This window comes from Phyllobates terribilis, unplaced genomic scaffold (assembly GCF_046119375.1).
Source record: "Phyllobates terribilis strain yellow unplaced genomic scaffold, ASM4611937v1 Scaffold_358__1_contigs__length_1942743, whole genome shotgun sequence".
NCBI lineage: Eukaryota > Metazoa > Chordata > Amphibia > Anura > Dendrobatidae > Phyllobates > Phyllobates terribilis.
In genome coordinates this window covers 1,768,988-1,781,106 of record NW_027363118.1, presented here as the reverse complement: position 1 = coordinate 1,781,106, position 12,119 = coordinate 1,768,988, and the positions used below count along the sequence as shown (strand labels likewise).

The following is a 12,119-nucleotide window of genomic DNA, read 5'->3' as shown; positions in this document are numbered from 1 at the left end:
TCCAGGTTTCTGCTATGCTGTTTCCCCCTCTTCTGGTTTCCTTTCTGTAATGTCTACTTTTTCTGCTGTTCCCCTCTGTGCAATGACCGCCTCTTCTTCTGTGCAGTGACCTCCTTTTCTCCTTGTTTCCTCCGTATAATGCCCCCCTCTTCTCTTGGATTTTTCTTTGTAATGCTCTCCTCTTCTAGTTTCTTTTTTTTATAATGGCCTTTCGTTCTCTTCGTTTCCTTTCTGTAATGGCCTTCTCTTTTTCTGGTGTCCTTTGTATAATGACCACCTCTTCTCTTGGTGTACTTTCTGTAATGGCCTCCTCTTCTCCTGGTTTCCTCTCTGTAATGACCTTTTCTTCTAGTTTCCTCTGTATAATGACCTCCTCTTCCCCTGCTTTTACCTCCGTAATGCCCTCCTCTTCTCCTGGTTTCTTCTCTGTAATGCCCTCCTTTTCTTCAGCTTCCCCTCTGTAATGCCCTCCTCTTCTCCTGGTTTCTTCTCTGTAATGCCCTCCTTTTCTTCAGCTTCCCCTCTGTAATGCCCTCCTCTTCTCCTGGTTTCTTCTCTGTAATGCCCTCCTTTTCTTCAGCTTCCCCTCTGTAATGCCCTCCTCTTCTCCTGGTTTCTTCTCTGTAATGCCCTCCTTTTCTTCAGCTTCCCCTCTGTAATGCCCTCCTCTTCTCCTGGTTTCTTCTCTGTAATGCCCTCCTTTTCTTCAGCTTCCCCTCTGTAATGCCCTCCTCTTCTCCTGGTTTCTTCTCTGTAATGCCCTCCTTTTCTTCAGCTTCCCCTCTGTAATGCCCTCCTCTTCTCCTGGTTTCTTCTCTGTAATGCCCTCCTTTTCTTCAGCTTCCCCTCTGTAATGCCCTCCTCTTCTCCTGGTTTCTTCTCTGTAATGCCCTCCTTTTCTTCAGCTTCCCCTCTGTAATGCCCTCCTCTTCTCCTGGTTTCTTCTCTGTAATGCCCTCCTTTTCTTCAGCTTCCCCTCTGTAATGACCTCCTCTTCTCTTGGTTTACTCTCTGTAATAACTTCTTTTTCACCTGGTTTCCTCTGTGTAATGTCCTCCTCTTCTCCTGGTTTCCTGTCTTTAATAACTTCCTTTTTCTCCTGGTTTCCTCTGAGTAATGCCCTCCTCTTTTCCTGGTTCCTCTCTGTATTGACCTCTTCTTCTCCTAATATCTTCCTTGTAATGACCACTTCTCAAGGTTTCTTCTCTGTAGCCACCTTCTTTCCTCCTATACTCCTCTCTGCAATAACATCATCTTGCAGTTTCCTCTGTGTAATGACTTCTTTTTCTCTCTTTTCCCTCTCTGAAATGAACTCTTGTTTTCGTTCTTTCCTCTGTGTAATGACCTCCTCTTCTTTTTGTTTTCTCTCTGTAATGACCGTATCTCCTCTGTTATTTTTTTTTCTGTTTAATGACCTCATCTTCTCCTGGTTTCATCTCTGTAGTAACCCCCTTCTCTCTGTAATGAGCCCCTCTTCTGTGGGTTTCTTCTGTGTAATGACCCACTCTTCTCCTGGTATCCTCAGTGTAATGATCTTCTCTCCTCCTGTTATTTTTTTCTGTTTAATGACCTCATCTTCTCCTGGTTTCCTCTCTGTAGTAACCCCCTTCTCCTCTCTGTAATGAGACCCTCTTCTGTTGGTTTCCTCTGTGCAGTAACTTCCTCTTATCCTAGTTTCTTCCTTTGTAACAACCTCCTCTTCTCCTGGTTTCCTCATTGTAATGACTGACTGTACTCCTAGCTTAATCTTTGTTATGACTTCGCTTTTTCCTGGTTTCCTCTGTGTAATGACCTTCTCTCCTCTTGGTTTCCTTTGTGTAATGAATTTCTCTTCTCATGGTTCCTTCTCTGCAGTGACCCCTTTTATTTTAGTTTCTTCTGTGTAGTGACCTCATTTTTTCTTGGTTTCCTCTCTGTAGTGACCTACTGTTCTCCTAGTTTCCTCTTTGTAAAGACTTCTTCTTCTCGTTTTCTCTCTGTAATGATGTCCTTTTCTCCTTGTTCCGTCTGTGTAATGACCTCCTCGTCTGGTTTCCTCTGTGCAGTGATCTCCTTTTCTCCTGGTTCCCTCTCTGCAGTGACCCCCCTCTTATCTTAGTTTCTTCTGTGGAGTGATCTCCTTTTCTCTTGGTTTCCTCTCTGTAGTGACCTACTGTTCTCCTAGCTTCCTCTTTGTAATGACTTCTTCTCCTCGTTTTCTCTCTATAATGATGTCCTTTTCTCCTAGTTTCCTCTGTGCAGTGACCTCATCTTATCACAGCTTCTTCACTTGTAATGACTTCCTCTTCTGGTTTCCTTGTTTCCTCTGTGTAATGACCTTCTCTCCTCTTGGTTTCCTTTGTGTAATGAATTTCTCTTCTCCTGGTTCCTTCTCTGCAGTGACCCCCTCTTATCTTAGTTTCTTCTGTGGAGTGATCTTCTTTTCTCCTGATTTCCTCTCTGTAGTGACCTACTGTTCTCCAGTCTTCCTCTTTGTAAAGACTTCTTCTCCTCGTTTTCTCTCTGTAATGATGTCCTTTTCTCCTTGTTCCGCCTGTGTAATGACCTCCTCGTCTGGTTTCCTCTGTGCAGTGATCTGCTTTTCTCCTGGTTCCCTCTCTGCAGTGACCCCCCTCTTATCTTAGTTTCTTCTGTGGAGTGATCTCCTTTTCTCTTGGTTTCCTCTCTGTAGTGACCTACTGTTCTCCAGTCTTCCTCTTTGTAAAGACTTCTTCTCCTCGTTTTCTCTCTGTAATGATGTCCTTTTCTCCTTGTTCCGTCTGTGTAATGACCTCCTCGTCTGGTTTCCTCTGTGGAGTGATCTCCTTTTCTCCTAGTTTCCTCTTTGTAATGACTTCTTCTCGTTTTCTCTCTGTAATGATGTCCTTTTCTCCTTGTTCCGTCTGTTCAGTGACCTCCTCGTCTGGTTTCCTCTGTGGAGTGATCTCCTTTTCTCCTTGTTTCCTCTTTGTAATGACTTCTTCTCTTTTTCTCTCTGTAATGATGTCCTTTTCTCCTTGTTCCGTCTGTTCAGTGACCTCCTCGTCTGGTTTCCTCTGTGGAGTGATCTCTTTTTCTCCTAGTTTCCTCTTTGTAATTGACGCGCCCCCTGGGCCATGTTGTGTAGCGTTGCGCACGCGGGGAATACCCGGAGCCGGATCCGATAGGGGTAGTAGTCCTCGTGGCGGTGACCCGGTCCGTGCCCAGGGTGTCAAACTAAGTGGCAGTTATTGGTATGATGGTATTAGTGTCCGACTACGCCACCCGTTAAATGCGGCTATGAAGCCGCCGCTGCAGGGCAGTCCGCTGAGGCCGGTGGTACGGATGTGCAGCGTGGATGGTATAACCCCCAACGGGAGGGGTATGGCCTCAGGGCAGAGGATGGGAATGATGTTGGGAGAGATGGTGTGTATGTCCCAGCACTGATGGTACCGGTGCGACAAGGAATCACTGAGACTTGCAATTGCAGTTTTCACAGCTTTACTCACAGTTCTTTATCAGGTCCCTTGTGCACAGTTAGGACCACCCGAGCCGTGCTGCGTCCACCAGGTGCGGGACTCGGCCAACTCCCAGGCAGTTCCAGAGCGTGGTCCTGAGCTCCCCTCTCTTCCTTCCTACTGGCCGTCCCCACCAGGGATCCACCTTTGTCCAGCTCCCTCGGGCCTTCTAGTGGTGAAACCTTTCCCGGTTTCCCTGACCCTATATGGTATGCCTTCCTGGTAGATATGGCGAGGGGTCGCGCCAAAACTTGTCCACGACCTCCGGTTTCTGGCTAAGGATAATTGGCCTCCACCAGTTTGGGATCCGGCACCCTGTTCTGCCAACCCTTCACCCTTTATTCCGTGGGATCTTAGGGTTCCCTCTTTTCCTGCGTCTCTGGGCCTTTCCTGGTGTTTCTGTTCCTTCTTCCTCTTACTTCTCTCTCTCTCTGCTTCAGGCCTCCACTCCAGGCCTGGCTCTGGAGCTGGGCCCAGACTGAGCCACAGCTCCCTGTCAGCCCTCTCTGGCTGAGCTCCTCTCTGAACAGACCCTGATCTAAGATGGTGCCCACCTATATACTCCCTTCTGACACCCGAGCCCAGGTGACCAGCACCCAATGGGCTCCTACCTATGCCCAGAGTCCCTCCCCTGTCTGCTCCTACACCACTGGGATGTTCCTCCCCCCCTCCCACTCCAGCCAGGGACAGAGGCTGTCGTACCTGCACATCTATCTGGTGGGAGTACCGTTGATCTGTCCCCCGGAAATGGGGTGAGTGTAGTGCATGCAGCTAATTGAGCCCAGTTCCACACTCCATCCTTACCCGGGAGTGGAATACCACACCTCTGGTCTGAGGTGCAATACCCCTGTAGCAGCCGAGTCCTCGGGGTGCTACATTCCCCCCTGGTAAACCACAGCACGTCCTCGGGCTGGAAAAGAGCAAAAGCAAATTAAAACATACAAAAATTTTAAAGTGTACACTCACATGTAAGACATATCAACTTTCAATCATCCCTTTATGGGAGGTACTTTTCTCTTTTAACGTTACAGGTATAAAACATTACGGAAACATTATCAGACTTTCTTCACATACTTATAAAATACCATTAACTCTTTTAGCATCATATAAAACTTTTTCATATAAAACATTCTTGACCAACACGTTCTTGATCTCTGGCCACCGTGCAACTTGTGACCAGGTAAAGTGCAACAGTCACTAGTTCCAAAGTAGAAAAGCAGTTCTTCTATAAAACCAGTAGGGGGCGCTTTAAGAAGCGCAACTATTTACAGGGTGGCCGCTCTCAGTCCTCGGCCAGTGGGAATAGGGGAATGGCTGCTCACAGTCCTCAGCCTGGTACGGGATTAGGGGCACACAGGTAACAGTTCACATAATCACCAATTTTACGACAGTTCTTGTACCCCGACGGGTAACTATATACAGCTCTTTGTTCATGCTACTTCCCTTCAGTAGCTATGTCCTCTCCGTGCTCCCTCCTGAGGGTAATCTTCAGACCCGTCCGGGTCCTCTTGGCTTTCCTCATACTGCATCTCCTCCTCAGTCAGCCGGTGTACGTGAAGGGCGTACGGTCCTTTAGCACACTGATGCCGGGTGAAGGTGACCTCGTCACCTGAGTAGAGGTCGCGTCCTCGGTGTCCTTCTGGAAGGTGGCTCTCGACATCCCTGCGGGTGACAAAGACGTCGCCGGGGGTTCGGTGGTCCCGGATAAAGCCCCAGCCATTCTCTAGCTGGAATTTTATTACGGTCCCGGTGGCGCGGGGACCGTGGGCCGCACAGGGGTGCTCCGCGCTTTGGACCTGCAGCTGTTCCTCGTGGATCCGCCTCTCTCGCCGTTCTCTCCCAAAGACCTCTAGCTGTTGACGGCAGCACTCCTCACGCCGGGCTGCGGCCGCCCGGGTCTCCTTGGTGAACCCCATGAGGTCCTCACCGGTCGGATCCCATGCAAATTGGGCGTCCTCCAACGGGTGCGGGACAATTTTGACGGGCGCCGGAGCCGGGATCAGAGGCTCGCACAGTGGCCATTCCTTCCGGAGTCGGGGGTTGACGTACTCCGATGGCCACACGAAGGGCAGCCCGTCCGGGCTGGTATGTTGTGCAAACAGATCTGCGCCCAGGGGTGGCACTGTGGAGGTTGAGGGCGCCGTAGGGGCGGCAGCGCCCGGGGGTATTCGGCCTTGCGTCCAGGCCGGAGGCATCCTACCTGGGTCCAAGTATGGCACCTCCCGGTGGGAGGGCGCTGTGGGGGCCGCGGCGCCTGGAGGTACTCAGCCTTGCGACCAGGCCGATGGCACTGTGGAGGTAGAGGACGCCGTGGAGACCGCGGCGCCCGGAGGCACTCGGCCTTGCGACCAGGCCGGGGGCACCTCCTGTTTTGCCGCGCTCCGGGTCAGGGGGCGTGGCGCGGTGAGTGGGACTTCGGGCTCTGCGACGGGGAGCTGGGGCAGGCTTTCGGCTACTGGGCTCGGGGTGGTGACGTCCCCATTACCTGCTTCCATCCCTGCGGCTCCCTCCGCGGCGTCGTCTCCGGCCTTCGTCCCTCCTGCACCATCCTCAGGGGCAGACATGCTCCACGTTGCGGGTGGCGTCCTCTGCTGGCGGGTTCCAGCCTGCTGGGCCATCTCCCTTCCCCATTCGGCCAGTGCTTCCTGCTGTACTCGGGCCATCTTCCGGGCCAAGGCCTCCAGCGCAGTCTGTGCACGCTCCCGATCTCTGGGGAGCTGTGCCAGGATTTCCACCATGCCTTCTGGGGTGGCGGCCTGCAGCAGGCCCCGGACCACGGGGTCGGTACCGCTTGTCTCTTCCTCCATTCCCGGGTGCGATCTGTCCAGACTCCTCCAGGCTGCACCCATCTTCTCCGTTTTGTTCTCTATCCGCCCCCCTTGGGAGTGGTCCCGGGGCAACTTAGTGACAGTCAGTTTCAGGGGCAGACCCCCCACTTTGATGGACATTTCCATGGTGGTAGTCTCGGCTGGTGGGGGCGGTCCCCTCCTTTGGCGCCACTCTGGGGCCATGCCCACGATGGGAGGTGGTCTCTTGCCACTCTCTGGCACGCCCACAATGGCGTCCGCTCTGCCAGGGCGGGAAACTGTCCAAGATGGCGGGAATCGTCTCCTGATGGCGGGAAACTTCGCTGATGGCGGGCAAAGGCTGCAGATGGCGGGCAAACGGCGGGAAACGACTCCGGACGGCGTCTGATGGCGGGAACCCTCTGGAATTGGCGGGAGACTCCTTTTTGAGGTAAATGTGAACTTTTCTTCAGGCACGCAGTACCCGGTGGTTGCGGGCACGTAATCCTGCCGACTACGCCAAAGTTGACGCGCCCCCTGGGCCATGTTGTGTAGCGTTGCGCACGCGGGGAATACCCGGAGCCGGATCCGATAGGGGTAGTAGTCCTCGTGGCGGTGACCCGGTCCGTGCCCAGGGTGTCAAACTAAGTGGCAGTTATTGGTATGATGGTATTAGTGTCTGACTACGCCACCCGTTGAATGCGGCTATGAAGCCGCCGCTGCAGGGCAGTCCGCTGAGGCCGGTGGTACGGATGTGCAGCGTGGATGGTATAACCCCCAACGGGAGGGGTATGGCCTCAGGGCAGAGGATGGGAATGATGTTGGGAGAGATGGTGTGTATGTCCCAGCACTGATGGTACCGGTGCGACAAGGAATCACTGAGACTTGCAATTGCAGTTTTCACAGCTTTACTCACAGTTCTTTATCAGGTCCCTTGTGCACAGTTAGGACCACCCGAGCCGTGCTGCGTCCACCAGGTGCGGGACTCGGCCAACTCCCAGGCAGTTCCAGAGCGTGGTCCTGAGCTCCCCTCTCTTCCTTCCTACTGGCCGTCCCCACCAGGGATCCACCTTTGTCCAGCTCCCTCGGGCCTTCTAGTGGTGAAACCTCTCATGGCTTCCCTGACCCTATACGTGGTATGCCTTCCTGGTAGATATGGCGAGGGGTCGCGCCAAAACTTGTCCACGACCTCCGGTTTCTGGCTAAGGATAATTGGCCTCCACCAGTTTGGGATCCGGCACCCTGTTCTGCCAACCCTTCACCCGTTATTCCGTGGGATCTTAGGGTTCCCTCTTTTCCTGCGTCTCTGGGCCTTTCCTGGTGTTTCTGTTCCTTCTTCCTCTTACTTCTCTCTCTCTCTGCTTCAGGCCTCCACTCCAGGCCTGGCTCTGGAGCTGGGCCTAGACTGAGCCACAGCTCCCTGTCAGCCCTCTCTGGCTGAGCTCCTCTCTGAACAGACCCTGATCTAAGATGGTGCCCACCTATATACTCCCTTCTGACACCCGAGCCCAGGTGACCAGCACCCAATGGGCTCCTACCTATGACCAGAGTCCCTCCCCTGTCTGCTCCTACACCACTGGGATGTCCCCCCCCCCCACTCCAGCCAGGGACAGAGGCTGTCGTACCTGCACATCTATCTGGTGGGAGTACCGTTGATCTGTCCCCCGGAAATGGGGTGAGTGTAGTGCATGCAGCTAATTGAGCCCAGTTCCACACTCCATCCTTACCCGGGAGTGGAATACCACACCTCTGGTCTGAGGTGCAATACCCCTGTAGCAGCCGAGTCCTCGGGGTGCTACATTATGACTTCTCGTTTTCTCTCTGTAATGATGTCCTTTTCTCCTTGTTCCGTCTGTGCAGTGACCTCCTCTTATCACAGCTTCTTCACTTGTAATGACCTCCTCGTCTGGTTTCCTCTGTGGAGTGATCTCCTTTTCTCCTGGTTTCCTCTCTGTAGTGACCTACTGTTCTCCTAGCTTCCTCTTTGTAATGACTTCTTCTCCTCGTTTTCTCTCTGTAATGATGTCCTTTTCTCCTTGTTCCGTCTGTGTAATGACCTCCTCGTCTGGTTTCCTCTGTGGAGTGATCTCATTTTCTCCTAGCTTCCTCTTTGTAATGACTTCTTCTCCTCGTTTTCTCTCTGTAATGATGTCCTTTTCTCCTTGTTCCGTCTGTGTAATGACCTCCTCGTCTGGTTTCCTCTGTGGAGTGATCTCATTTTCTCCTAGCTTCCTCTTTGTAATGACTTCTTCTCCTCGTTTTCTCTCTGTAATGATGTCCTTTTCTCCTTGTTCCGTCTGTGCAGTGACCTCCTCGTCTGGTTTCCTCTGTGGAGTGATCTCCTTTTCGCCTAGTTTCCTCTTTGTAATGACTTCTTCTCGTTTTCTCTCTGTAATGATGTCCTTTTCTCCTTGTTCCGTCTGTGCAGTGACCTCCTCTTATCACAGCTTCTTCACTTGTAATGACCTCCTCGTCTGGTTTCCTCTGTGGAGTGATCTCCTTTTCTCCTGGTTTCCTCTCTGTAGTGACTGACTGTTCTCCTAGCTTAATCTTTGTTATGACCCCCTCTTCTCCTGGTTTATTTTGTGTAATGACTTTTTCTTCTCATGGTTTTCTTTGTGTCATTTCTGTGTTTTTTTATGCAGGTGATGCATGTGGTAAAGGATCAGATTTCTCGTACCCTCGGTCATGCTCCAACATCGCTGGAATTTTTTCGAACAAAAATCTCATCTCTTAATTATAGTGAGATTCTTCGAAGACGTCAGGAAGAAAGGCTGAACCAGGATGAAGCTCTCTCCCCACCTGTCATGTAAGGAAGCGCAATAAACATGTCCTAATCAGGAGTCTGGACTCTGCTAGGTGGGATTGTGATAAGGCTGCCTCCTCCTCAGTGTAGGATCAACAATAGGAGAGAGATGAACAGGGTTAGGGTAAGAGCAGCCAGGGTCAGACCAAGCTCGTTCCTGTGTGGAGCACCAGCCACATGGGGAACTTCCAAGACTGGGGCTTCCATTGGGAGATCAGGGCATCTTTGATCATTGAAATATGCGAGTTGTAAAGATTTCTATATTACAAACATATTTAGATATTTTTTAATTTTAGTTTTATTATTTCAATTTCAGTCTGTATAGGAGAATTTTTTTGGAAGATTAAACCAAATGTGGTTTTCTGGCAGGTGCATCCTGAAGTTCATCTGGAAAGGTGTATAGTTGATGAATTACTGTGAGAGTTACTCCGTATATAGTTTACTGGAGGTTAGGATAACCACTACCTAGGACATGAAAATGGAGGCAAGAATGAGGAATAATCTGAAAGGAAATTCCCTGATTCACCTGTACAAATGAAAAAAAAAATATCTTCAGGGATAAAAAAGCACGTAAGGAACGCACTTCACGTGTGACATTAATTATGAGGAAGATGTGCAGGTGCCATTTATAGGAAAAAGTGATCTATGCATGCCGGATGTGCCATCTCCGGTTGCTCTTTTGTCACGTTCTTGTCATTGTCCAGGGATCTGAGGAAGCAGTTAGAACCTGAGCTGCGGAACCTGATCACACAACATCGGCTTCACTACCTCTGTGAGGGCACCAAGTTCCGGAAGGTCAGCAGTCGCCGCAGACAAGGTCACTCATCAATTTGCTTTTCATTCATTACATTACATGATTTACTAATAATGTGATGTTTTTCCATTAATTCATTTGTCATTTGTTCTAAAGCCTCGAGAGATCTCATGGCTCCTCTACAGCCAACACATGACTTTTATAGCGTCTCTTGCCTCTTCTGTCGCCCCCTCGCCTCTAGTTTCCTGCTATTCATTGGTAGTAAATTTAATGACATTCTTTTTTAGACAAATTGTGGTTTTGTCGTCTTTCTCCAAACCACAAAGTTCTGCACTATGGAGATGTGGAAGACAACATAGACAACCCACCTATAGAAATGCTGGCACAGAAAAGTAAGAATCCGAGCCTGGCTTATGAACCGATGCCTTACAACATTTCATAATAGATTCTGTATACTGTATATATAGAGAATCTGGTGAGGTCACATGGTGCCAGGGTGGGATCAGGAATCTGGTGATGTCACATGTGCCAGGTTGGGATCAGAAATCTGGTGATGTCACATGTGCCAGGGTGGGATCAGGAATCTGGTGATGTCACATGTGCCAGCGTGGGATCGGGAATCTGGTGATGTCACCTGTGCCAGGGTGGGATCAGGAATCTGGTGATGTCACATGTGCCAGCGTGGGATCGGGAATCTGGTGATGTCACATGTGCCAGCGTGGGATCGGGAATCTGGTGATGTCACCTGTGCCAGGGTGGGATCAGGAATCTGGTGATGTCACATGTGCCAGCGTGGGATCGGGAATCTGGTGATGTCACCTGTGCCAGGGTGGGATCAGGAATCTGGTGATGTCACATGTGCCAGCGTGGGATCGGGAATCTGGTGATGTCACCTGTGCCAGGGTGGGATCAGGAATCTGGTGATGTCACATGTGCCAGCGTGGGATCGGGAATCTGGTGATGTCACCTGTGTCAGGGTGGGATCAGGAATCTGGTGATGTCACATGTGCCAGGGTGGGATCAGGAATCTGGTGATGTCACATGTGCCAGGGTGGGATCAGGAATCTGGTGATGTCACATGTGACAGCGTGGGATCGGGAATCTGGTGATGTCACATGTGACAGCGTGGGATCGGGAATCTGGTGATGTCACATGTGCCAGGGTGGGATAAGAGTCTGGTGAGGTCACACATTTCAGGGTGGGATCGAGTGCAGGGTAATATGAGATATCTGGTGATTTCACATTTTGCATATTGGAATCGAATGTCTGGTGTTAAATGTAGCAAGGTGAGATCAAGGAGATCAGGAGTCCAGTGATGTCACACATGGCATGGTGGAATCGAGTGTCTGGTGGTGTCTCATGTGCTAGAGTGGGATAAGAAGTATGGTGATGTCATATATGGCAGGGAGGGATTAGGAGTCGTGTGATGTCATATATGGCAGGGAGGGATTAGGAGTCGTGTGATGTCATATATGGCAGGGAGGGATTAGGAGTCGTGTGATGTCATATATGGCAGGGAGGGATTAGGAGTCGTGTGATGTCATATATGGCAGGGAGGGATTAGGAGTCGTGTGATGTCATATATGGCAGGGAGGGATTAGGAGTCGTGTGATGTCATATATGGCAGGGAGGGATTAGGAGTCGTGTGATGTCATATATGGCAGGGAGGGATTAGGAGTCGTGTGATGTCATATATGGCAGGGAGGGATTAGGAGTCGTGTGATGTCATATATGGCAGGGAGGGATTAGGAGTCGTGTGATGTCATATATGGCAGGGAGGGATTAGGAGTCGTGTGATGTCATATATGGCAGGGAGGGATTAGGAGTCGTGTGATGTCATATATGGCAGGGAGGGATTAGGAGTCGTGTGATGTCATATATGGCAGGGAGGGATTAGGAGTCGTGTGATGTCATATAAATGGCAGGGAGGGATTAGGAGTCGTGTGATGTCATATATGGCAGGGAGGGATTAGGAGTCGTGTGATGTCATATATGGCAGGGAGGGATTAGGAGTCGTGTGATGTCATATATGGCAGGGAGGGATTAGGAGTCGTGTGATGTCATATATGGCAGGGAGGGATTAGGAGTCGTGTGATGTCATATATGGCAGGGAGGGATTAGGAGGCGTATGATGTCACATGTAGCAGGATGGGATCAGAAGTCTAGTGATGTCTCACATTGCATGCTGGGATCGATCAGGAATCTGGTGATGTCATACAGGAAACATGGCATGCTGGGATCGATCAGGAATCTGGTGATGTCATACAGGAAACATGGCATGCTGGGATGTGGGATCA

General features: G+C 50.7%; 1 protein-coding gene across 1 annotated transcript in view; it reads left to right on the top strand.

Annotated features, from left to right (window-relative positions):
* Positions 1-12,119, top strand: part of ELMO3 (engulfment and cell motility 3) — a 37,686-nt gene that overhangs the window by 24,489 nt on the left and 1,078 nt on the right. The window contains exons 9-11 of the mRNA XM_073666658.1: positions 8,908-9,071; positions 9,773-9,885; positions 10,110-10,214. Coding sequence (XP_073522759.1) covers positions 8,908-9,071; positions 9,773-9,885; positions 10,110-10,214 — 382 coding nt within the window. The remainder of the gene's footprint in view (positions 1-8,907; positions 9,072-9,772; positions 9,886-10,109; positions 10,215-12,119) is intronic.